Source organism: Haliotis cracherodii, unplaced genomic scaffold, assembly GCF_022045235.1.
Source record: "Haliotis cracherodii isolate W230 unplaced genomic scaffold, xgHalCrac1.p SCAF_4, whole genome shotgun sequence".
NCBI lineage: Eukaryota > Metazoa > Mollusca > Gastropoda > Lepetellida > Haliotidae > Haliotis > Haliotis cracherodii.
Genome location: NW_027266297.1, coordinates 41,046,463 through 41,073,639, shown reverse-complemented (window position 1 = coordinate 41,073,639; position 27,177 = coordinate 41,046,463). Strand labels below are relative to the sequence as shown.

Here is a 27,177-nt window from a genome sequence, read left to right as displayed (position 1 = left end):
AACTTGCACAAAGCAATCTTAGGGTGGAGATGATCGTAACTCCCACACATTAACATAGGCTTACGATTGTCTTAACGCTAAGATCGCTTTGTGCAAGTGGGCCCAATAATATTATGGCTACTATCATGTACCTTAGAGAGTCAAACATTGACTTGATCAAGCTGCTAATTAAATAATGATTCTATTTCAAGTAACTATAAACTTCATAAACAAAGATTATTACAATAAACAGCACAACACTCATTATATAGAGATTCAATTGCTCCTCTGATTATGGATTTCATTGTCTGGTAACAAGTGTGGAACACATATCAACACATGAAATAAACACAGCATGTAATACATGAATAAACAAGTGTAACAAAGTGTATAATAAACTGGTCCCATCATCTCTGTCAAAATATATTCTTAGAAATGAGCAACAAAGGTATCCTCATCAAAGCATGTTCAATACAAATATGCCTTTCATTGTCAGTTTGTTTACCATGACATGGTGTAGAGTGCATGCCTCATCTCTCATGTAGCAAACATGGCAATAGTACAGAATAGCAATCTCAAGCTGTGAGGAAGAGTAAACATTTTAACTTCTCTGGAAACCATTTGATTCCAGGGAAAGGTCTCCTGGGGAATAACTGTTTCAACACAATCAATGAAATAAACAAACAAAACAAATAAATAAATAACAGAGCATTTCAGCAAACACGAATGTAGAAACACATCAATCTCCTATCAATTGTGTCGTGGAATGGTGACAATATATTTTCATGACTAGAAATGTTCAAACTTGTAACCATGGTAACATGTCCAATAAAAAAACAAAACTTAAAACATCAAAACACAAAACAAGAGGATACATCAACAAATACCGAAAAAATCCTATTTATTCATTTGTTAATGTTTGAGTTTACCCCACAAAAATAAAAAAGTGACCAAAAAAAAAAGAAAAGAAAAGAAAAATGCTACACATGCCGTTTGATTGAAAGTACACCATACAAATGCTCTAAAACAGTGATATTACCTTTATTTTATTGGTTTTATAAAACATTTTAATAGGTATGGACTGAAAGAAAATAAAAAAAAAATTAATGTAAAGTAAGGATCACTATGTAGAACTTTTTATCAACTCTCTATGAAATGTGTGGTTAACCACTAAAAACTTGAAATTAAACATATTTTTGCATTAACATAGCTTACCCAAGTTGTATACAATAAACTGTTGTGTATGTTGGTGTGAACCTGAAGCCTCAATACGACATTCTGAGTAAGGAAGATTTTAAATCACTTTTATCAGGATTCCAGCAATATCAGCACATGGAATCAAACCCTGGCAGTCTGGCAAGTGAACACTTTAACCACTAGGCTACCCTTGTGCAAAACTAAATTACTAATGATAGCAATATGGTAAATTAATCTTTAATATCTATTTTCATGATTTCCTATCTCATATATTCAATAAACAGTTGTTTATAATGAACAGATTACTTGGTGATATTGAGTCATATTACTGACAGAAGACAGGTTCACAATGTCTACACTGACAAAATATTTACAGCAAGTGTCCCATTTATACCATTAAAGTACAAGATGATTAAGTGAGTGAGTGAGTTGGGTTTACGCCGCTTTGAACAGTATTCCAGTTATATCACTGCATGTCAGCTTGATGTGGGAGGAAAGCTCAAAGTGATGTAGGTCTTAGACGCTTACCACATTGGTGAAACCCACGAACACGGGTATGGTGCTGACAAACTTAGAAACATAATCAGGGCAAAACCGGATTTGAACCCACAATCATAATCACTCATAGAAACATATCCCAGTATCCATCAATGCCATTCATCATGTTCATCACCAAAGATTTCCTGAAACATTTGTCAGTGCAGTTCAGCAGTGGTTTAGTCATCTCCACCTAGCGTCATAGATAAAATTCTTTCCCTTTGGGTTTTGTTTTTCTTTCCCCTCTGGGCTTTCTTCCCTGGCGAACCTTCCAAACATCGTCCCCTGAATCCACCCCATTCATACTCTGATCATCTTGAGTGTCCTCATGATTTGCATAACTATTGACAACTGTAGAGTTCATGTGTACTCCTGATGACTTAGGACTTGAGTTGGCATTATGAGTGTTCGCTGTGGAAGAGTCGGTATACAAACTAAGGAAGTCTCTTTGACTGGCCATGTCTTTCTCAGCATCATCCATGCAGCTCAACATTTCTTTCACATTATTCTTGAAAGACACTAGATTTTGCATAAGCCTACAACTTCGTTGCAGTATGGCAACTTGTTGGTGTTTCTGACGCAGTTGCTCTTGTATGATTTCCACAGTCTTCTCAGTTGAAACAAGTTTCTCTGATAGCTTAGCCAGTTCACTGTTTTTCGCTGCCTCTACCTCAGAAACTTTGGTCCTCAACAATTCATCCTTGGCAAGGAGTGCATTGTTTTGCTCTTGAACAGTATTTTCCAGCTCATTTACACGTCTGTGTAGAGCAAGGAGATGTCGATTGGCCTCATCGATACTGGTTCTTGGTATCATGGTAGACATTGTTTCTTCCTTCTGAAACAATCAAATGTAGACTAAAGTAGTGGAAATGTAATGTCTTCTTACCATTGTAATGTAAGTAATGAAGTAATGAACCTGTCTTTTTCAATCCAAAAGATTGAATTTACAAGCTGGAAAGTGTTCTAATAATATAGACGGCCTCCGTGGTCTAATGGTAAAGCATCTGCCCAGAGAGTGGTTCGATCACTTGGCCATGTCATGTTAAATGATGGTACTTGTTGTTACCCTGCTGGCGCTCAGCATGAAGGGGTCACAACAAGGACTGGTCAGTTTGGAGTCAGTGTACTGTGTCTGAGAGGGGTATTCATGTTAAACTGCGTCATGGGATAAAATCATCATAAGTCAGGACTGGTACAGGCAGCCACACACACACATATGCATGCACGCTGCTATATAAGTGCAATAATCTTGGATGCGACGTTAAACCCCATTTAACTTCCTCTCACATTTAATAGCATAATCAGAACAATCTAACATATTTTAAACATTTTAGCATGGTTAGGTCCTAACTTCATCATTCAATCACAGATTATGCATGCAGTACAAACAAAAAGGTTTGTTTGTTAACGCAGCATTCACCAACATTCCAGCTATATGTCGGTGGTCTGTAAATAATCAAATCGGGACCAGACAATCCAGTGACTGAGATCATGAGCATCATTACATGTACTTGGGATGCAATGCAAGGACATGCATCAACCAAGTGCGAAGTGGTAGTTGAACTAGAAAGGCATAATCAACTGATTTCTTATACATATTGTAGTTTTATTATACATTTTCTAACATGTACATATATTCTATCATGACATTTGAATCTACATGTAAACATTTGTCTGGTTTCTGGATTATGTAGCTTCCGTATGGATATTTAATTAAATTATAAATAATGTGAGAATTAATTCAGTGACAATTTATTCTAGCTACATTTTCGACTACCAAGATCCAAACTAACTAGAATATAACTAGAATTTTAGACTGACGTTATCTGCATTCGAAATTAATGTAAATCTGCTAGTCTCAAGACTTCAGAAGTGCACGAAGAGACACTTTCAAGCTGGCAACTTTGAAGCAGATGGGCCTAATCTTTTTGGACTAGTGAGAATAAACATTCTTTTATCACTGACCCTGGTTATGAACCTCAAGATTCACTTTTGAAGCAGCACCAGTTGATCAGGATCGGGTGCGATTGATCTCGTCTTACGATCTGACTATCATCACGCGACTCACTTGATAGGTAAATGCAAATGTTCACTGGATTCGTGCATTTGCATTTGCCAAGCTGTCGAAATCAAGGTGTAACATTTATCAGTATACGTGCTAATTGTGGTGTTTATTGGTTTAGTTTCAACCTTGTGGATTTTATTCTTACACGATTGTCTTATTTTACCAGGCTAAAGAGTTAAATAGAATGGAGACTTGATTTATGTTCAGATGACCTACGTTTTGACAGACAGACGCTTTTGTCAACATGTACGCTGCGGAAGCGGAAATGCTGTGCGAGGAGGAGACGGGTGCGCGATCGGGAACCAATCAACATGTTTGTTGCAAACAAGGAAGGCAATAATCCGCCAATCACGATGTAGTTAACTAAATAGTAATAAATTGATGTCTCCGCTTGGCGCTCTTTTCACGAACACTTTACAAACATTTCGGCGCCTGTCTTCCCGGCTTTTTGTTGTAAACATATTACAAATGAAACTTTAAACGCTTGACTAATAATGGCTAAAGTACATATAAGTAACGTAACAGTTTTGGACAATCCATCATCTTTCCTTAACCCTTTCCAATTCGAAATAACTTTTGAGTGCACAGAAGATCTAGCGACAGGTAAGAGTACAAAAGGAACGAAAACCGTATGTAATATTACAAGTATGTTATTGCTTTGAACGACTGGTTTCCACAGACGTGAACATAACTATGTCGTTGTAGAATATGTCAATCGCTGAAACTGTTTTGGAATATGAAGATGCACAGATAGGCCTAAATGTAAAGGATGGTTGCATCGTTTTTAATAAAGAAGTACTCTTGAAAAAAATAGTTGACACACTGCTCAGATCTATGCTGAGGTTGCAATTTGTTCTAAAAATATACATTACTCGTTCTTTCTTGTTCATCTCGGTGTGATCAAGTTTTGGGATTTCAAATTAGAAGGACCCCAGCAACCTTAGCTGGTCAGTGGTAGTGAAAGGTGACCAAACTGATCGGGTGGTCAGGATCAGTGACTTGGTTGATAGCGGATCTTTGTACCCCATGGCGTTGATCGTTGCTCACAAAATCGATCACTTGATTGTCTGGTCCTGAGTCGATTAAAATATGTACAGGCTGCCACCATATAGCTGGAATATTGCTGAGTGTGTAATTAAACAATAAAGAGATATCACCTTCAGGCCAGTAATGTAGTTGAGCAGACACATGTTAAATATCTGTTTAATAACTTGCTATGACGCAAGGTCCCATAAGGGATTCAAGATGAGAAAATGTCTCGAGGCCAACATCAGGCAGATGGCTGTGGGGATTTCATGTTAGAATGTGCAACAACATCCTTTACTTGTCAAAATGGATCTTATTTAATTGCATTTTTAAGTTTCCCTAATGACATGGATCGTTGTTCAAAATAGCAATCATTGACCCTGAATTGATTATTTACAGGCCACCGTCATATAGCTGGATTATTGCTGACTGCTGCTTTAAATGACAACCGTCAAAACATTTAGCAGACAATTATGAACAGGATGTATGGTGTTTCTTATCGTATCTGATTGTGCCCTGTCCTGGCTGGTATTGGCCGTCGCCACTGGTTTGTGAAGTTGAGGTTCAGTTATATACAGATCACCATATTAGTGGAATATTGGTGATTTATATAAACAACATTCACTCCACTACCACTTCATGTGCAATGTTTGCCCTTTCATCAAAGGTACCATAATATGCTGTGCAGAGTTATGTCCCATAGTGTGCCAGACATGTTATGCAACTGAAATACTGTTCCAAGACGTGATAAACACAACTCGCTCATTAAAGTCACTTGAATGTAATTTTATGTGTGTGACTGTATACCCAGTGGGGATTCCGGTTCAGCTGAGGCCCCATGCAACCCATGCTGTTTGTAAGAAGTGATTGAGTGGTTTGGGTGGTCAGGCTCTGTGACTTTGTTGTGGTGGCCTTCCATCTTAGATTATGGACCCAATAGCACACTGGATTGTCTGGACTGAACTATTATTCATAGGCTGCCATCATTCAGCAGAGATAATTCTAGGCCGCGTGGGGCGGTTGGGTAACCTAGTGGTTAAAGCGTTCGCTTGTCACACAGAAGACCCGGGTTAGATTCCCGACGTGGGTACTATGTGTGAAGCCCATTTCTGGTGTCCCCCGCAGTGATATTGCAGGAATATTGTCAAAAGCGGCGTAAAACAATGTCCACTCACTCTGGGCCGCATGATTACAGAATGTCACAAAATAATATTTGATTGTGACTATTTGCCCAAAAATTGAGCTTTCGTGCATTTTTCAGTTATGTAATGCGTGATTCGTGTTCATTGAATACAATCTCCAAAGCTACATAAAATACAGTATGACTTTAGCCAGTGGTCCGAAGCCAGAGCCTAGTAAAATTCTGTTCAGTCTAGGAACATCAGTTAATGATAATTCACATAACATCAGTTAATTCCACAGAAAATGAGGCTTAGAGCCAAGTTCAGGCTAGTACTAGTTGTAGTCGCAGAAGGTTTTGGCACAGATTTAAAATGATTCTGATATTTAAACACTTACCATTAAAGTCAGTGAGGAAAAGAAGTTAACAAAGGAACCATTCAAAGGCACAATGCTTTTTATGACAATATTGTTATCCAGAAACAATACATGTAAACTTCCAAAGCTAAATATACGTTAATATCTGTGTACAAATGTAGTAATTTAGGTCAACATGAATGCATCCTCAGATGTTCCAACGGAAGTATGTGTGCTCCCTCCTATCTTTCCAATGATGCTATCTAAACAATTCTAAATCTTCTTCTCCTCACCCATCCGTTTCCTTTGTTACTATCCATGTTTATTTCATCTATATCTGGAATACTGCTAGGTGTGTTGCAAAAAAGCAAAGTAATCTTGTGTGTTGTACTTGGTGGAGTAGGCAAGTGGTCAAAAGCGCCAGGCTAGCTAGCGTGAAATGCTGGGATAGTGTCCCGCTAGTGACTGGTTGTTATTCAGCCGTGGGAACAACAATGTTTACAGGTCTACAGTGTTGTCACTACACCTAGTGTACAGTACGTACACCCTGTGCACTCAAGAGAACCCACTCGTCCGATGGTAGATGACCAGATGATGGAAACAAGAATATGTACATACACCTGAAACACAAGTGTCAAAACTTAGAGTGTCACCCTGGGCTGGTGACTGAGATCAAGTGTGCCTCTGTTCACCCAACAGTGAATGGGTACCCGATATGTGAGATGGATGTAGCATTCTTCTAGCCTACCTAGGCGGCTTGGGTTGTATACTCCCCAGGGAGTTGAGAATAACTAGAATTCAAATGTATCCATTGGTTGGGGAACATATTCTAGTGCCTGGATATCTGTGGTATATAAATGTATAAAATAATATAATAAAAAATAATACACCAAACATTCATTGAAATTAATGTTTCGTTGTTTGTCACAGACTTAGAGTGGAAGATCATCTATGTGGGATCTGCCGAAAGTGTGGAACATGATCAGATACTTGAAACTGTCCTAGTCGGACCTGTTCCTGCAGGATGCCACAAGTTTGTGTTTGAGGTAACAAACCTAATCATTGTCATCAGCACTTCCTGTTGTGATTGAGCATGATGAGGTAATGATGTAGCTTTCCTCAAAATGTTTACACCTTGCAGAGACGGTGTTGTGAAATAGAACAGATAAACCAGGGATTTATGCCTATGGCAGGCCAATTAGGATGTTTTTTTATTTTGTTTAAAAGATGTTTTAGAGTTTTAATTCTTGGACCCCATTAATCTTCAATGCATATTTTCATGCAATACGAAAAGCAAAAGCTGAATTCTTACTTTGGGTATTCCAAACACTGATATGACAGAATTATTAACTACATTTAGCCATTACAAGAAAAACAAGTTTCCCCAAAATCTATTTTTTGATGTTACATTGTTTTGAGAATACCTCAACATGCTCAATAGAAGATCAAGGTGAATAACACCAGATGTGCAGGTAGTTCAACTATGAATGATTTGTTCAGTTGTGTGTTGGGTCCCATTTCTTTGAGCAGACTTTAGGGACCTGATGTAGTGATTACAGTGCTAGATTTAGCTATATAAAACATGCACCAGTGCGAGCAAATATTGAAAATTGCAACCTATTGTTTAGGTCTACATATACCAAGTGCATGTAAAAAGAATTTCAAAATTTGTGTCCGACTAACACTTACTTGTCCACACACCAAATTTGTTTTTGAACACACTCATTTAAATGTCATTACATATGAAGTTTATTTACCATTCTTCATCACTAATCCCTGTGTTGTGTAGGCTTATCTAACTGTGGGTACTTCAAGATTATGTGCACATGTTACTATTATGTTTTATATAGCTGGAATATTGCTGAGTGCGGCGTTAAACAACGAACAAACTAACTATTATGTTTTACAACAGTGCGTCATTAGTTTATGGGCACTGGCAACAGGCCAGACTACGCTTTAACTTTGGTAAATTTATGGGTCCAGGGTACAACTTGGTTTTGTTTATTGCAACTTGGTTTTCATGTCAACATGCACCTGGTGCAAGTTATATCAAGTTCCTTAAAACAAGCCCTGGATTATGACCTTTTTTACCATACACATTCCCTTGAGTGTCTCCGTGAAGATCCGGGGTAGAATAGGTCTTCAGCAACCCATGCATGCCATAAAAGGCGACTATGCTTGTCATGAGAGACGACTAACGGGATCGGGTGGTCAGGCTCGCTGACTTGGTTGATGCATGTTATCGATCCCAATTGCGTGGATATCAATCCCTGGATTGTCTGGTCCAGACTCGATTATTTACAGACTGCCGTCATATAGCTGGAATATTGCTGAGTGCAGCATTAAACAACAAACCAACCAACCAACCCTTGAGTGTTGCCAAAGTAGTAAATGTCTATGGTCTGCATGACTAATTTTCTTCCCAAGACAAACTGACAAGCAGGGATACTTGAATGAATGGCTCCTCATGGGACTGGGGGATCGTTACCAGTAATCTGCTGCTTGTCTTGGATCAGACTCAGTGGCTTGTCATTGTGGGACTTCATAATCAGCATCATGTCTATATACTACCCCAGTCTTGATTTATGTGCAGGCTGCCATGATTTGGCCATGTGCAAAACAATCATGACATGACATTTGTCATTCACCTTTTTGATTTTGGACCAGAGTAGGTCAATACCCTTAATAATTGATCATTCAGTGACTCTCCAAGGGTGTGGAAAAACAATGCTTGACTTTTTTATGTGAGGTGATATTGCCAGACAAACAAAAAATCTGCTCGTCCTTACAATTTTGCTGACTTGAGTTAATTTTCATAAGAAAACAAAAAGCAAGTATGGCGAATTGATCTGATGGCAGGCAGTGTGTTTCTTACATATCTGATTTCCAACAAGCTTTAGGACATGCTCTCTGATTAATTGTTCAGAGTACCATGTAGCCAATAAAATATTGTTTTTGGGGGGTTTATTTCAGCCGAGAAATGGGTAAAAAAAATAGCTTATTCATCAATGTCAAAATGTAGATCACGGGCAGTACGTGAAAGAATGTAATAAGAACACTACTTTTTCAAAGAATGATCGGGACAAGCCAATATTTACTGTGTACGTGTCCAGTAACAAGTTCACAATTTTGATATTTCCACACCACTGCTTACATTGTTGTGTATTGTACAGAGATATTGGGGTAAGAACTGATTAACCATTTGTATTGTTCCAGGCACCTGCACCTGACATAAACAAGATTCCAATCAACGATGTTGTCGGAGTGACTGTCGTCCTTCTCACCTGCTCTTACAGGAGTAAAGAGTTCATTCGTGTGGGATATTATGTCAACAATTTCTACCGCTCAGAAGATGTAGAGTTGAACGAAAATCCACCAGCAATACCTATTTATGAACAGGTTTGTTAAACATGCTTTTATTTACTGGTGGGGCTCCACATTACATTTCCAGGCACTTGCACATGTTGTGGTCATACATAAATATTAAAAGCAAGCCTCAAAGTTGCGACTAAAAAATTTCAGTTTGTCTACTGTCTAAAATTCAGAGATAGCCAAAAAATATCTTGAAAAATATCTTGTGGCGACTAAATTTTATTGCTACACATATGTTGACACAATATGTCTGCTTCTGATTGCACTCACAAATAATTACTCTTAAAGTCAACAATGAACCGAAATACATCAATATTAGTGTAATTAGTATTTTATTTTAGTTGATAATTTATTGGATAAGCAAAGATATACCTATATAATCTTGTTACATAAACTGTGTCGTTTGAGTCACAAACAACAAAACTCAAGTACAGTTTCCACTAATATTTAATTTGAAGACTAGTGCTACAAATTATACATATTATAATAGTTATTTGATAAAAGATAATTTCAAATGCTTTTAGCTACCTACAATATTGGCTTGACTTCTTGATTTTACCACTGGCCACTTGGTAAATATTTAAACTTTGAGGCCTGAAAAGGAGTGTTATAATGTGCATCGGTGGTCATGTAACTAACTGGTCAATGATAAGGGTTGGTTTGTCAGATACTTATTTGTCTTCCACACAATAAGAGTTTTTTCACAGATTGTTGATCGTAAGTTTTACAGTTTAGTAAATGTGAAGAACTGCTAAGGGAGACAACATACTCATCTGCACAGATGAATGAAGTTATCTCCCTTAGTTCTTATTCAACATTGTCAAATCTTCTGCAGTTCTGTGTGTTTTATAAGCATTTCAGTTGCCATTGGTTATGTCAAAGCAAAGAGTAAAGCCAAAACTAGGAATATCAAACCACAGAGGAACTATCAATATGCTATATTTAGTTTTCCAAGTAGAGCCGTCATAATGCCACTACCTCAGGTAGCAAGTCATGATGCATAGCATTACTTAATTTGAACTTGTTTTGTCCAAGTACTTATTAGGAAAAAATAGGTACATACTGTTTTTGACGAAATAAGCGCCCATGGAACTCTCAAAATTAGAAATAGGGGGCTTTTATTAGAATGTTATTTTAGTGAAAAAAACAGTTAAAAGATAAATTTCATGGTTTATGCTGACAGCCTGAAATGTTGATATACGACAGATATATTTTTCCAGAATTAAATTGCCCATAATTAAGGGTGTTATAACACCCAAGTGTGTATTATACGCAAATAAATAAGCCTTGTTTACATTGATCAATCGGAAGGGGTGCTAATTGGGATTGTTCACGAGCCTATATATTAGCAAATATCAAAGTGGACGCTTTTAAGAGCGCTCATTACGTCGAATACGGTATTCCTTTTTGAAAATCATTTCAGAATTAAGACATAAGCGTCCGGTGTAATTTTGTGATCCATTATCAATGAATCTTGACACTATTAGTTCAGGGCTGCAACTATATATGGTTGATGTTGTAATTTTGCAGTAGATACAAAAAGACAATGTCCTTGTAGTTGGTCCCTACCATTGACCTTATTCTGTTTGTGCCTGATTAATTTGAGTCCAGAATATGTCTTTTGGTAACATCTAAAAAACCTTTTAACTGAATAGGTGTTCATATGTTTTGAATGTCTTGTTGCAGCTTCAACGAACAATTGTAACAAAAGATGTCAGAGTGACCAAGTTCAAAATTGACTGGGACGACGAGGTTCAAGCTGACACTAGTAACGCAGAAAATGTGCCCCCTGTTGGCAACCCTGAAAATGCTGCTAATCAAGAACGTGACAGGGAGCCCATGAAACCTGCCAATTTCTCCAACGAAAGCAACAGTGTTGGTGTTGCCATGGATACAAGTTAATAAGAATGGCAAACCATGTGGGAATAAAGACAAACAGTGATATCTTCTGGAATAGAGAAATGTGAAAAATATTTCCTCTGTCATTTGGACAAGTGTGTTGGCAGCAGCTAATGACATCAAGGATTTACATCTATGTAGAAATATCCTAACATTGTGAGAGACATACTCCTTGACATCAAATAGACTGTTCTGAATTACAGTGACTCCTTGTTAATCCAGACACCCTGCTATCCAGACAATGCTGCTAGGAACATCTACCATATATATAATAATAAGTACCCAGAGGCCATTAGTACCTAGCAATGATTAGCCCATCTGGAAATATTATCAATCCCGTTTCACTGGGAAGGGTTGTGTCCAGATTAAGAGGGTGTCACTGTATCCTGTTCCACAGAGCCCAGCTGTGAATGTGCTAGAGATGCTAAGTGCTACCGTAACTTTTGTCCACACCTGACTGACCTAGTAACCATGGCAACAGTGTAAAATTCTGAATTGAAACAGGAAAAAACAAAATTGACCACATTCAGAATTTCTAAATGGTATCTTCAGGCAGCCCAAACATGATAGGAACATATATTTACATTCAATGAAGCAAGGCACTTCAGTGATTGTTGTGTTCATTTTTTTCCTGATTGCTGAAAAGGGCTGTGATGATTGACTGAAGATTAGGTTTGTCCAACACATGCCACAGCGTGAAGTCAGGAATGAGGACAAAAAGACTAAGGACGTTTGGTATGAAAATAAATGAAGTACTATTTTCATATGGTTTGTTTAAGATTTCCTAAGCTATTTGTTTGATTTACTTAAGCTTGCTGATTATGTTTTGGTAGGCTGTCAAATTCCTCATTTCTGGTGTCCCCCCACTGGAATATTTCAACAAACATGCAGTGGAAAACCATACTCACTCACTCACTTACCTACTCAGTCTCAGGATGGACAATGTTAATTCATTACACATGGCAGTGTCAAGTCTTCATCTCATGTATTGCATTGCGACCTTTAATGGAGATACATATCTTCCAGCATCCAAGTGTATTGTTAAACCAAATATGGATCCAGCCATTGACTTGCTACTCTAGGAGCTTTTCAGTACCATTATCCCGCCTCTTAAATCACAATAGAAATCTATCTGTAACACCAAGGATGTAACACTATATTTCAAGATGGTATGACAAAAGATGCAATCAAGCATAACTTATTCACATCAGCCTAATGTTAGATTGATAAAACAATCGGTGTGGTGTCTAAATTAAACTAAATTTCAATCTTACATTAAATTTTGGAGTCTAATACGTTAATACAATAATTGATTGTGTATTATAACAGACATGAAGGAGAACACTAATTAATTATGTCTGTGTGCTGTCTGTGCCAGATTCTTTTGAGTCGACTTGCCCGAACATGGCTCTTCTCATCATTTTCAGTAGAGTTCAGTGTTGCGCAGACTTAGCTAGGCTTAAGAGATCAAAAAGAATTGTTCTACACTTTGGCTTCAGGGTAATGGCTAAGGTCGCAGACTGCCAGGAAGTTCACTTCATGGGATTATCAGCAGGCGGCTATTTTGAAGATTGGTAAGCATAGTTACAGCCCTATTATTAATGCAGGAGTTAGTTTAGGAAACACTAAAACACTAAATCTGAATTTATTGCCTTATGATATTCTGGATAAAAATAGGGCCAAGTAACATTGCTTGTTAGAGACGACTAAATGGATCAAGAAGTCAGACTTTGTGACATGATTGAAAGATATATACCCAGACAGTGTGAGACGTGCCCATGATATCAATCACTGCTTTGTCTGGCCCTGAACTGATTATAGAGATGCTGCCATGATACAGATGGAATATTGCTGACACAAAAACGAAGGTCATATGATGGGCCATTCTATGGGTTGGGTGGGAAATTAAGTTAGTTCATGATCGGGTGGATGCATTTGCATGTCCGGACTTCAACAGGGTATATGGTCACAATCACTTAGGAATACCCTGTTTTACTTCCAAGCTTGGTCAAAATATATTTGGCTGTGGGCATTTCACGTATCGTCTAATGCATGTTATGCATCATGGCGTTGAGTTTGTCATAGTTTTGTAATGAGCTGGCTGTGGTGTACCTAGGTTACCATGGTTACGTAACATTTTGTCTATTCATCTTTGTGTTTCATCTTAATGTATACTGAATATTTATTTTTTTATGATTTTTTTTTAATACTAGTTAGTGCTTCAGTATCTATGTATTCAACTTTTTCTTTTCATTCAGCGTGTCCAGAGTCCCATCAGATCCATGTCAAGCATGTCATCATGTAAATTTATTTGTTTATGAAGGGATGAAGATAATGCTTCATGCTGTGAACCAATATCTAGAACTAGAGTATGAGACTACGAATTAGTTACATTGCTCATTCACATTGAACTGTCATTTATCATCAACAACACCAAAAACATCACTGATGACAAAACCTCATGACTATTGTCACCATCACCACATTTATCACAATCAGTGCAAGGCTGTAATCAAATTATATTATTCCTGTTTCACCTCTCAAGAGGCTCATCAGGGTTTGGGGTTAGAATATATCTCCAGCAACATGTGATTGTTGTACAATATTACAGGCAGCATTAGAAATTGGCATTAAGGTATCATTATGAGGACTAGTGGATGCAAACTGTTAGTTTCTACTGCTGACAGGCCTGTGATATTTCCACCTGAAGTCATATTTTATCTACATTTTTTCCCCCCAACTCGATATAATTTCTGTTGAAAAATATCAGAAGTTTCAATGCTTTAGAAGGTTTTGTTTTTTCAGTCTTTTTATTGTTTGTTTGGTCTTCCTCCAATCACATGCCTGGATGTTACAACAGGGATAGGGGCGGTCGGGTAGCCTAGTGGTTAAAACATTCGCTCGTCACGCCGAACACCCAGGTTTGATTCACGACATGGGTACAATGTGTGAAGCCCATTTCTGGTGTACCCCGCTGTGATGTTGCTGGAATAGTGCTAAAAGCGGAGTAAAACCATACTCCCTCACTCGCTCATTACAACAGGGGTAGCTGTCAGGCTCCATACCTGGATGATTACGTCATACCGAGGTGACATGGGATGTTCATAATAACAATCACTGGTTTATCTGGTTCAGACTTGTTCCCTGCCTGCTCCATGGATGGAACATTGCTGAGTGTGGAGTAAAACAACAAACTTAAACAAGTAGCATTCATTTTTGGAACCAGAATTTTGGGACATTCCTTAAAACTCAGGAGCCTCTGAATTGCCAAGTAAATGATGAGGGACGATCCCTTTTAACTTTTTTTTCTTGGCTACCCATTGATTCTGGCAAATACTTGCGATGCATGTGGTGATGTGTTCTCAAGACAATTCCTAGGCAGGCTCCAATCTGACTAAAATGTTGAATCTTTTAAGATTAGATGTCGTAATGGAATTGTATTCATAGTCATGTAATGCCAGGCTATTGATCATGACTTAAGCTTATATTTAATATTTTGATATTGTATATATCAGTGTGTTGTCTCTCTAGTCTACCAAATCAACAGAAATAAATTTGGTGACGTTATGTTTCTTGCTTGTATTTTTTGTCTAGGTGTAATAAAGATGAAATACAGCTTTTCAATTGTACAAGAGGCATGTCAAAAGCACAGACGTTTGAACAGTTTTGCCCTCACTCAATGAAGGATCATATTTTTGTTCCTGAATTGTAGATTTTGACCATATCTGAATTGGTGGTTGATTTAAGCCAGATCTTTGAATGGCATTTAGAATTTGTTTGTTTTTGTTTTGTTTGCTGTTTAACACCACACTCAGCAATATTCAAGCTATATGACAGCGGTCTGTAAATAATCGATTCTGGACCAGACAATCCAGTGATTGACATCATGAGCATCGATCCACGCAATTGGGATACAATGACATACATTAACCAAGTCAGAGATCCTGACCACCCGATCCCATTAGTCGCCTCTTACAACAAGTATAATCACCTCTTACGCCAAGGATGGGTTGCTGAAGACCTATTCTCTACCTGGATCTTCATTGGTCAAAGATCGCTTCCATGGTCTAGTGGTAGAGCGCCCGCCTGGAAAGTGGAAGTTGCGGAGTTCAATCTGGGGCCGGGTCACACCATAAGACGAAAAAATATGGTACTTGTTGTTACCCTGTCTCATGCTCGACAGTATTCCTGTAAACCGGCATGAAATTGACATCAGTCAGAACTAATGCAAGAGCATGTGCTCACACAAGCATTGTGCAATGGGCCCTTCAAAGTCAAGCTTGCATTTGTGTGACTGAGTTTGTTTCACACTACTTTTAGATATGGGCATCATATGTCATGGTTATTTTATAGGAACATTCCATATTCTAACAACCATTGTTTCTATCTGTGATTTTTTATCAGCCACAAACTTGAATGACAATGTTTAATCAGTCCTCACTATCCTAGAAACACTGACATTAAAAAAATAATTAGATTTTAAGATTCTAATTTTCTAAGTCTAAAACTGCAAATCTAATGTTTTTTTCAGTGCTTGGTGATAAAACATTTTTTTATTGAGAATGCACATGTGGGTAACAGGGAACAAACACACAATTAATTGACAACTTTATGTAAGTCAAAATGATGTTTTTAATTTCTTGTCTTAAAATTTACAGAATTTCCAAGTCAAACTTTTTTTTCTTCGTTAAGCTTGACGCCAGTGCCATATGAGCGTGAATTTTGTAGATATGTAAACTTTAAAAAGGTAAAAGCTAAGGGGGCACCCGGGATCGAACCGGGGACCTCTCGATCTGCAGTCGAATGCTCTACCACTGAGCTATACCCCCAGGATGGAAGAGGATAGTCAAAATTCGCAAGTTATTGCACTGACAAAATAATATTAGGACTAAGATTAAAGAAATTAGATCGATATCATCTCACCAAACTGTAAAAATCTTTTAAATAGTATGATATATAAAATAAGTTAATATTCTACGGTCACATTCGTACATTCAGCTTGTTGTCAAGGGCAACTGACATTGTATACAACATCCGGGTCCTTTCAATATGGCCGCGTTGTGTTGATGATCTCTGAAATTGGCTCCACTCGCTATTGAGGATTGCTTATTTAAGTATCTCATCTTCTAGCACTGACAAAAAGGTAAGTATGTACCCTTGCGATTTAATTGTTTTAGCCCCCTCTTTGATTGATTCAAGCATTTTGTATGATATCAACACGTTCACGACTCGAGCAGAAGGAATGCATGGATACGCCGGGCACCTTGCTTTGTCGAGTTTTATGTTTTGGTAGGGTCCAAGTGTGTCCAAGTCAGATAGCAAAGAAGACACAGTACCAATGTGCTCAAGAGCTAAGATCGGAGCATCTATAGAATATGTTCGCCACTATTTTTATTCAATGATCCAAGGGCTAAGGATAGAGTTATAAGGGTAAGCTAAACTGACCCTAACACAACTAGGATCGAAAGGCACGCGTAAATATTTATGTGCAATACTTGATATATATATATTTTTTTAGATATATTTAGTTTTTAATAAACTACTGGGTGGCGAAGAGATTTATAATCGCACCCTTAGATCACAGATGAACAGTTTGACGGTGGTCAAATGATGGGTGATCACGCTACTTTCACATTTCATTTAGGCTAACCAAAAGTTCCATTGACACTATCTTTTTTCACTGTCAATGTTGATGATTCCTGGAAATGGGTACACGTGGGAATGGTGCTTCTCCTATCACTGGTTTGTTTCGGTCATCTTCAGAGTTTAAAAAGAAATTTAGGGATCATTTTACACGTCCAGGGTACACAAATGTCTACTGTCTGCAAAGTCCCCGTTAAATCTTACCATCAGCTGTTCTAGGCCTATATGTCACTGCTATTACTGTTGCCTTTGTTATTTAGTATTTACACTGCACTTCTACATTTCTGATTGATAACAAATATTTTTAAAAACTTTACCTGTTTCTTCAAATACACACACCATGCAGCATGCTTAATTTTATCTTGGGTCAGTTCTGAAAAAGGATGCTAAATCGAAATGAAAACAGTACTGGTCACTCACCAGTTATCACAATTTTGTATATATTTTTTTTGGACATATTCCGTGTACAAAGTTAACTGTGCCAATAACGTTGATTTTTTTTAGAAACCATTAGCACATGCGCTTAGTTCTGTCCGTGGAAAAGGTTTCAGCAGATTTCTGTTATAACGTGACAATAGGGAATCAAATCAGTGGAAATGGAAGTTTGTTGTCGACCAACTGTACCAGTTATCGCTATCGTCTAAATAGCATGTGCACACCACGTCAATTTTGCAAATTACATTTTCTATTTTCTCTTGTATCTCACTCAATTTTTATATTCATTACAATTAATAAGAAATGCTTCTGTCATTTTTTCAAACTGAAGTAAACATATTCCACAACCTCGATTTACACATGCTTATCCTCAACACATTTGTACTTTGTACTATATACATATACATTTTGGAAAAATAGCTCAAGTAGGTTTTAGAATTGTATTTTGGGGAAGAAATGACAGACAGATTGTAAGCTATGACAACTGAAAGTGCATCATGTTGTTGGATTTTTGTTTACGCATGAATTAGTCACGTGACATCACCCGTATGTCTTTCCTAAAGTTGTACTTCAGCATGGTGATTATATGGTGTTTTTTTTAATATTTCCTCACAAGAGTCTGTTTTGTCTATCATTTTTGGATAAACATTTTTTCTCTTCTAATGAAAACGAGCAAAAATAAGATGAGATGTGATCACATGCACACACTCTACAACAGGGACTTGGCGATAATTAATCCTTGACGATAACTGGTTGGTCGCCAGTACCAGTTTTTGAAAACAAAAAGGGAGCCCCTCAAAACTTTCAACAGTTTTTGTTTTCAAGTTCTTTTTCAAAGTTCACTTTTGAAAGTATGTATACATACATGGGAATCATGTTAGTAGATAGGCATATTGTTTTAAAAATATTTAACAAATGTTAGGATACACTACAGTAGTCACAGCCACACACTTCCCGCTCGACATGCACAAAGAACAGAGCTCTGTCTGCCATTTTATTAATATTGATATTAATGTGACAAGCTATTTCTGAACAAAAATAAATTACCTGAGGTATTCGTTAAAGCAATGTTAACATGATACAGATTTAACAAATGTTATATTTGTGATAACACTTTCTTAGTAAAGCACAAATTCTCGTACTTATTTGGGTTGAGTTCCATCCAGGATTCGAACCTACACTGCCAGAGTGAGGCACCTATTCACCAGCGCACAAAGTCAGCAATCTAACCCACCCAGCTACCAAGGCTTCCACAAAATGAAAATCCAACAACTGGTTGTCTAGATCATGTACTTTGTGTACCCCTCTAACAAGTGTAAATTGGCACAGCTCCCATGGTTGAAAGATATGAATACGTAATGCCATTTAGAAAGTGGTCAAATGTAAGAAATGTTATGTTTGGGATAACACTTTCTTACTAAGAAAGTGTTACTTAACTAATAAAGTGTTATTCCAAATATAACATTTGTTACATTTGGCTACTTTCTAAATGGCATTATGTATTCCTGATACAGACTGCCACTTGAGGATGTGAATACAAGACTAATGGTGTTATCTGATACATGGCACTTTCCCTGCAGGTGTGAGCCATGTCTGACACAGAGGGCAAGGAAACAGACAAGGAGAAGCTGTCAGCTGAACAGACTGAAAAGGATGAGGTGAATTAATTATTATGCACTGCTTCAGAAGATACTTGTTACTTGTGTCAATGAGTAATTGTGAACGTGAAAACTGAAAAAGAAATGTTGAGCCTGTAAGAATGTTACATTCTTTCAATGGCTGCTGGTGTACAGGATTTATCAGCTTCGGACTTGTGGTGTACAGAACCATTCAGTTCATAAAATCCCAGACATCCTGCTAGTGATACCATTCAGTAATAGAAACTAACAGTTTCTGTCCACTAGTCCTTATAATGATAACATATAGTGAAATCCTTAAAAAGGGCAAATTTCTACTATCACTTATGATACCGTAACTATTGGGCAGTTTGGTAAGGACTATGTAGGACTAGTGCCAATTTTTAAACCCTGGTATCATAAGGACAAGTAGAAATTTACCATTTTTAAGGGTTTTGATATGTGTTATAATTATTAGGACTAGTGGACAAAACATGTTAGTTTCTACCACTGTGGATACATGCAGATAATATCCTCTAAAATAAAGACAATGAAGCTGATCAATATTCCTGGGGATTTTGAAAATTTAACTAGACAATGATACAAAAGAGTGAGAGTTTGCAACATTATTTTTAGGACACAAGTTCCAAGAAGCCAGCCACTCCGTCTTCCGTCAAGTCTAAGAGCCCCACTCCATCTGGTCCAGGAAGCGCCAGGACAGGGAGTAAGGCGGGGAGTAAGCCAGGGAGTGGGGTTGTCAAGAATGCCAAGAGCCCACAGTCTAGCGCCAAGAGTAAAACTGCACCAAAGGCAAATGCAAAAGGTAGGGGAAATAATCCCTTTTCATATTATTTGAATATTTTTTTTATGAGAAGAAAAAGATAAGATTTTAATATTATAGCAGCAAACTTCAAGGAAACCAGGAGGCCTATAAATGTCCCACACTGAAAAGTGTCAGCTGCATCTGAATTAATTATTTTGCACACTAGCATTGCTTTTATATTTTCCATGTTCTGTCCAGGGAAGGGCAAACCCAAGTCTGAGGATAAGCGTGAAGACACGCCTGCTGCCAGCACCACTGCCGACGACACAGAGGAAGATGGTCAGTTACCAGGGAGATCAGTGTCATCAACTTGTAGATACTAAGTGTTGGAGAAGCATCAGATACTGTTGTGTTCAAAGTAACCTCTTTTATAGGTGTCCTGTGTCAAAGGATTCTCAGAAACAAGCAAACACATTCACATTTGTCGTTATGTATTCAACCCTTGGAATACCATGGCAAATGTCATGTGGTATGTTAGGTTGTAATCAGCAGTAACCATTCAAACTCATTGGTATGAAGTGATCAATTGTATGAAAGTGATCCTTGTTTGTAGAAACAGGCTTTCATACTTTAGAATGACGAGTTGACTTAATCCAAACAGAGGTCACCAACTAAGAATGACGTCACTGCTATCATAGATATTTGCCAAATAGCACCTCATTACATCTAAATGTCCATCCGGCCCTGTTAGGTGTGCACATTCTGCTAATTTCTTTTTGACCAGTGAATTGGTTTAAGTATCCTATGCCAAACTCATATTCTACCTCACTCGACCATATCACAGTCTAATTTAACCCATACACCCCCCATTCTGCCCACTTCCTGTTCCATTCTAGATTTCTACCCCATACCTCTCCCATTCTATCCCCTGTCTGTCCCATGCTAACATATGTCTGTCCGATATTCTACCCCAGGATTTGATATGCAGAGTTCCATCCCTTAGGCATGCCAGGATCTACTTGTCATGGGTTCAAATCCAAGCTTCACCCTGGTTCTTGGTTCGTCGTTATCATGGTTTTAAATCATAAGTGTTAAATGCCTATGATCTATGAATTCAACATTTCTCTATAACAACCATGCAGCCAGTGTTATCTCTGAAACAATTACAAAATATTGTGAAACTCAATCATCCATTTATTACTTCAAGGCATCCCTGATGGAGTCGTTCCTCTCTTCATGGCATCCAAAACACAGGAGATCTTCCACTGTGTGTGTGACGAGGATGTTACGAAAGAGGAACCCTTCAAGATCATCCCCAAACAGGACATCATTGAGGACATGAAGATGAGAGCGGCCATCAGTGACTTCAGTGTTCTCAAACAGCAGATCCTGGTATTCTTCTTATAAGTCCTCTTACATCTTACTTCAATGGTGTAATACTCTAGTTTGGTATTGAGGTAAAAATACTAAGACAATTTTTGGGAGGAGCATGTTGTTTAAGTGAACAGATATATACATTCATATAGAATGAGAATCAGATGGTCACAATACCACAAGGGAAGATAATTCTTTCGAATAGTTGACCACCAAGGGAGACCACTCTTAACATTGATCTGACTGATTGTGTGCCTTTTTACCACGCTCCTCACAGCGACATCCTGTTTGTGGAGCTCGCTATACCATCACTGCCACCAGTGAAAGCTCCCCACTGTGATAGGTGGCTACAACCATGCTTGGAGTTGAACTCACAACCGACTGGCCGTTATGTTTACAAACAAGTGATGACTTTCGTGATGTCAAATATTCTTACCCCTGCTAAATTATTTTCTTTGTTTGTCAGTTTGAATTTCTGTTTTATTACAACTATAATGTAATTATTATAGTAAGAATGTAAGGGGGAAGTTGGTTGATTTTCCGTTCGTCTGCAATCTCGAACTAATATGATTAAACAAACAAAAAGGCAAATTCATGTGGGAAATATGGTCAGTCATAGACCTTTTCAAAATTCACTATAATGGCATTCCCAAAGACATAAACAAAAGTATAAGCTGGGTTAGAGGGCAAATTTCAAGATTCTTGTAATTGCCGTGCTCACAGTGGTGGCAGTGAGGTTACCAAGAGTGTAACGAAGGTGCCACATGCTGGGAAGGAGCTTGCCTTTGTACATGGAGATGATATATCAAGATATTTGTTTGTTGTTTAAAACCAGTAAAATTTGAGCTATAATAGGCAGCATGTAAATAACCAAGACATTGACCAAGCACACCAATGAGGTGTATCATGTGCATCGTTCCAAGCATTTGGGATACAAGGACACACAATCAACCAGGTCACCAAGTCCGACCACCTGATCCATTTAGTCGCTTCTTACAACAAACATTGGGAATCTATACTAATCTATGCTCATAGTGTGCTATTGTGCTAGTGTGGTAGAGCGTCAGCCCGGAGAGCGGAAGGTCCGGAGTTCGATCTCCGACCACGTCATACCAAAAGACGTTAAAATATGGTACTTGTTGTTATCCTGTCTGGCGCTCGGCATTAAGGGGCTAAAACAAGGACTGGTCGGCTCGGAGTCGGTATCCTGTGTCTGAGTGGGGTTTTCATGTTAAACTGTGGCATGGTATCTCAGTGAGCTAGCACTTTAAATCGGCATCAGTCCGGACTAGTACAAGCAGCCACACAAACACACACACGTACATGCACGTTGCTATATAAGTGCAATAATCTTGGACGCGACGTTAAACCCCATTTCACCTCACCTCATTGTGTGCTAAGACATGTGGAAAGCCAAAGTAACACTATCTGCTTGTTTTACAGGACTACCCTGGGGAAGAACTGCTTGTGGTATATGACTACGATTTCAAATACGAGCAGAACTTCTATGTGGCACTGACAGAAGAAGCCAAGGAAAAACTACTCCATGTAAGAATTAAAAGTTCATACTAGCAGTCTCTAAACCTTAACATAATCAGCCATCATTCTTCTTAACATATTGAATATTTCTGGTTCCTAATTGTAATTCTGTGATCTATATCATCATGCCTACATGTACAGAGTTTTGTTCAATGTTTGACAATCATTGGTTCCAGATACGAGAGTTTGAAATGATGGAATGGGTATATCAAGTCATAAGACTGACATTTAACTTGCATGCTAGGACCGCACTGTACACTCTAGCCGGACTTGATCTGCAACTGAGTAGGAAGTATCACATCTTCCTGAGGCAAGAGCATCCACTGGTCTTTTTATCAAAGTCTTGTTTCCACCCTTGCAAAATCAAGCCCACTTTCCTGTGCTAAATAAGATTGGACTATTGCACATGTTGACAGTCCAATCAGAGAGTATTTCACAAAATCAACATCCATGATTGGTACACCTGTGTATTAAAGTGATTTACAGCAGCCTATCTTTGTTGACACAAATATGTCTTTCCCCCTCCCCCCCCAACGATTGTCAATGTTTATGTGTCAGGGATGAAATTGCGAATGTTTTCGTTATCTGATCGAATAGGTCGTCGCCTATGGTAGTTGCCATCTTTGTGAAGCTGTACGAGATAAGAACAGCAATCTGATTGGATTGCACATTTTCATTTTAAGGGGCACATCTCGTGGTCTACGCGAGGTGCCACCAGGATCGAGCCCAGAAAAGTGGCCTTGATGTGGCAAGGGTAGAAACTAGGCTTTGATATAGGCTAGTGGACATGCCTGTCTCGGGAAGATGGAAATGTCTACTGTACATTATTTGCATGTGTGCTTGTATCTACATGTGCATCTCTTTGTTGTTATTCTATATTGTTTACATAGAAACTAGTTTCTTATCTGATCTTTTGTGTGTTGAAATGTGATTGTGATGACAGTGTATATGAATTGTTTGATAGGCATTTCTTAGAAGTTGATGATGACAAAGTAGACAAATGTTTAGCTTGACAATGGTATGAGGATCTATGTCGCTTTTACGCTGTAATAATAATGTTGTCATCCATAAACTTTTGTCTGCTTTGTCTGTATAGATGTATTTCACAGTTCACTCTTCCAATTTGTGAACATAGTTGAATAGCGTCGATTCACGTAATGTGTACTTCAATCTACAGCTGCCTGACTCACTTCTATGTATGAATTCTCTGTAGTTTGTCTTGCCTTGCAACTTTAAAGTTGTTTCCTTTTGAACCACTACAGAGCAGAAATTGTTTGACCGTATATGCATGTTCTGTGACCATAATGTGTTCAGATGACATCGCCACAACTGAAATCATCTGAGATTTCTTGTGAAGGAATATTGTAGTATATTTTAAAAATAGACGTGACAATTGTAGTAATGTGTATATCCAATGTTGTCTACAGTACTATATATATATCCCATTCTGTCTGTAGTACTTTATATATCCCATTCTGTCGGTAGTACTCTATATATCCCATTCTGTTGGTAGTACTATATATATATCTACCCCATGTTGTCTGCAGTACTATATATATATATATATCCCATGCTGTCGGTATTACTATAAATATACCATGCTGTCTGTAGTACTATGTATATCCCATGCTGTCTGTAGTACTATGTATATCCCATGCTGTCTGCAGTACTCTATATATCCCATTCTGTCGGTAGTACTATATATATCCCATGCTGTCTGTAGTACTATATATATCCCATGCTGTCTGTAGTACTATGTATATCCCATGCTGTCTGTAGTACTATGTATATCCCATGCTGTCTGTAGTACTATGTATATCCCAAGCTATCTGCAGTACTATATATATTCCATGCTCTCTGTTGTACTATATAATATTATATCCCATGCTGTCTGTAGTAAAATGAATATCCCACTCTGTCTGCAGTGCTATGTAAGTGCCATGCTGTCTGTAATGCTATGTAAATGCCATGCTGTCTGCAATTTTGTGCTATGATCGACCAGGTTGTAGACAAACTGATTCTTGGTAGCCTTCACAGTCACTGTGGTATTCAACTTCTGGTTAACCTTATGAACTGGGTATTGACTTTGACATTAAGTATTAATTGATAGTGATCTGTTATTTTAACTGGATGAGAACATTTATAGTCAACTTTCTATTTTTCTTGATAAGTGTTTCAAGTCAAGATACTCAATCAACTGTACCCAGCACTGCCTGATAGACAGTGTATCCTGTTTTCAGTTTGTCTATTACAAGGTCCATAACCTCTTTTTCCTGCTCTATCACTCATCTCCCAATGTGCCAGTGATAGAAACTCTCACCATGATGTATGTAGGATGCCACACTATAGCTACTAGTCCCATGGAAATGTGAACCATGTATGGTTGGTGGACTATAGGACTAGTGCTAGTTCCGTTCAGCGTAACACAGAGTATCTGATCATGTGGGCCTGTATTGATGGCATTGTATGTTGGATGTTGCCTGTCTATAGTGTTGTGTGTGTTACAGCCCCCGGTGAAGGGAAGGGAAGGGGGAGGTGAGGAGGGGGAAGATGAGGAGGAGGAGGAGGAGGTTGTGTACACATACGTCCCCCCAGAAGCCAAGGAGTGGGTGTCCCAGGGCAGTGAGAAGCAGATTCAGGAGGAGACTGTTGTGGACACGAGGAGGAGGGTATGTTTACGTCATTCTCAGGTGTTTGATCTTTAATGATTTACAGATCTGTGTATATCAAATAGGTGTTCAAATAGGTGTTCAAATAGGTGTTCAAATAGGACTGGTCTTAGGACGTTAATATATATGCCGCCCCCCATTTTGTCTAACAGTTTTTCATGCCCCTACCTCCCCGTCAAATACATACAACATGATCCTCTGCCCCTCTCTATTTTAAGTGACCAGTCCCTAAATCATGTTCAAATTCAATCATACCCCCCACCAATATAGTAACACCCACCCGTGCACACACACACACACACACACTCCCCCCAACCCCACATGTGTCATTCTTCATGTACACCCTAATCTTAGACATATGTGCTAGTTTGTCTTCTAGAAACAATCATTTTGGGAGCACCTATTATCACCAATATTTGAAAATTATGAATATTTCCCTTTCTGTTTAGTAATTATGTTTTGATTAAGTCCATTATTTTCTACTTGTTTTCCTTTGCTGTATATAAAAGCATCCATTGAAGAACAAATAGACTTGAACAATGCGTTTAAATGTTGTAGTTTTGGTATATTCCTGAGCAAAATGTTTCTCTGCCGCATTTTGTCTCTACTCATGACTAGTGCCTGTGATTAGCTTGAATGTTGCTGATTGCTGTATAATAATGCTCACTGACTGACTCACTCACCCACCCATCCGCTCACATTATTAGATGCATATGTTTTCTGTGACTAGGTGAAAGTTTGTATCCGAAGAAAGAGGCTAGATTTTGGTGCACCATGTACTTTTGAAGACCGCAACGTCGGTGATGCCAAAGATGGGTATGTGGAGTGTACGACATATGAGGATAAGACATATGACTTGAAGATGCTGGAGCTGGACAAGGGGACACAGGCAATCCCTCTGATCTCAGACGCCGGCACCCAGACCGACTGGAAGTATCCCCGGAATGCCAACACACAGTACTACCCTCGCGAGTACTCTGAACAGGAGCGGGAGAAGATAGCATCGTCCAAGCCAGTCAAGGACTTTGTAGGCACAGTTGCACCAAGGTGTGTATTAGCATGGATCGATGCTCATGATGTCAATCATTGGATTGTCTGGTCCAGACTTGATTTTTAACAGACCGCTGTCATATAGCTGGAATATTGCTGAGTGCGGCGTTAAACAAGAAAGACATAAAGACTAATGATCAATCTTTTTTTGTTATCAAAAAAGTTTTTCATTTTCGAATTTATGTATCTTTAAAATGAAACCCCATGGTGATTCCAGGTCCCCAGCAATCTATTCTTGTCGTTTGAGATTAGGGAATGAGGTGGTCAACAACAATTTGGGAATGAGCAGTTGAAAGCTGATTTTCAAACACTCTTTTGCAGGTTTGAACTGGCTCTCCAACAGAATGAAATCATGAATGTATTCTTCAACGACTGGTTGAACCTTGGCGACTCGGGCAGTTTTGGCAACAAAGCCGACAATCACCTCAAGGTGGGAGCAATTTTGACCTTATTGGTTATTAAAATATGTACAGTGATTTCTCTATATACTGCTGCCATTGGGGTCCAAGATCACAACCCCATGAGACAAAACACATG

The 27,177-nt window shown here is 38.3% G+C and overlaps 3 protein-coding genes and 1 non-coding gene across 5 annotated transcripts in view; 2 read left to right on the top strand and 2 right to left on the bottom strand.

Annotated features, from left to right (window-relative positions):
• Positions 1-916: 916 nt before the first annotated feature.
• LOC139480042 (vimentin-type intermediate filament-associated coiled-coil protein-like) lies at positions 917-4,037 on the bottom strand. The gene is made up of 2 exons (XM_071263022.1): positions 3,995-4,037; positions 917-2,548 (listed from the first exon to the last, which is right to left on the bottom strand). The coding sequence occupies exons 1-2, from the start codon at positions 4,022-4,024 to the stop codon at positions 1,913-1,915; spliced, it is 666 nt and encodes a 221-aa protein (XP_071119123.1). The 5' UTR covers positions 4,025-4,037; the 3' UTR covers positions 917-1,912.
• A 119-nt stretch (positions 4,038-4,156) lies between these two features.
• On the top strand, positions 4,157-12,158 carry LOC139479846 (histone chaperone ASF1A-like). Its single transcript, XM_071262742.1, has 4 exons — positions 4,157-4,381; positions 7,211-7,326; positions 9,497-9,679; positions 11,339-12,158. The coding sequence occupies exons 1-4, from the start codon at positions 4,273-4,275 to the stop codon at positions 11,552-11,554; spliced, it is 624 nt and encodes a 207-aa protein (XP_071118843.1). The 5' UTR covers positions 4,157-4,272; the 3' UTR covers positions 11,555-12,158.
• A 4,150-nt stretch (positions 12,159-16,308) lies between these two features.
• On the bottom strand, positions 16,309-16,380 carry Trnac-gca (transfer RNA cysteine (anticodon GCA)). The gene has a single exon. It is a non-coding gene; the product is annotated as a tRNA-Cys (tRNA).
• Positions 16,381-16,595: 215 nt separating this feature from the next.
• LOC139479847 (dynein axonemal intermediate chain 3-like) overlaps positions 16,596-27,177 on the top strand; it is a 30,506-nt gene continuing 19,924 nt past the window's right edge. For both annotated transcript variants that reach the window (XM_071262744.1, XM_071262743.1), the window contains exons 1-9: positions 16,596-16,694; positions 19,210-19,287; positions 19,882-20,068; positions 20,267-20,347; positions 21,216-21,400; positions 22,826-22,930; positions 25,429-25,590; positions 26,321-26,637; positions 26,962-27,070. In XM_071262744.1, coding sequence (XP_071118845.1) covers positions 19,219-19,287; positions 19,882-20,068; positions 20,267-20,347; positions 21,216-21,400; positions 22,826-22,930; positions 25,429-25,590; positions 26,321-26,637; positions 26,962-27,070 — 1,215 coding nt within the window. In that variant the 5' untranslated portion in view covers positions 16,596-16,694; positions 19,210-19,218. The remainder of the gene's footprint in view (positions 16,695-19,209; positions 19,288-19,881; positions 20,069-20,266; positions 20,348-21,215; positions 21,401-22,825; positions 22,931-25,428; positions 25,591-26,320; positions 26,638-26,961; positions 27,071-27,177) is intronic.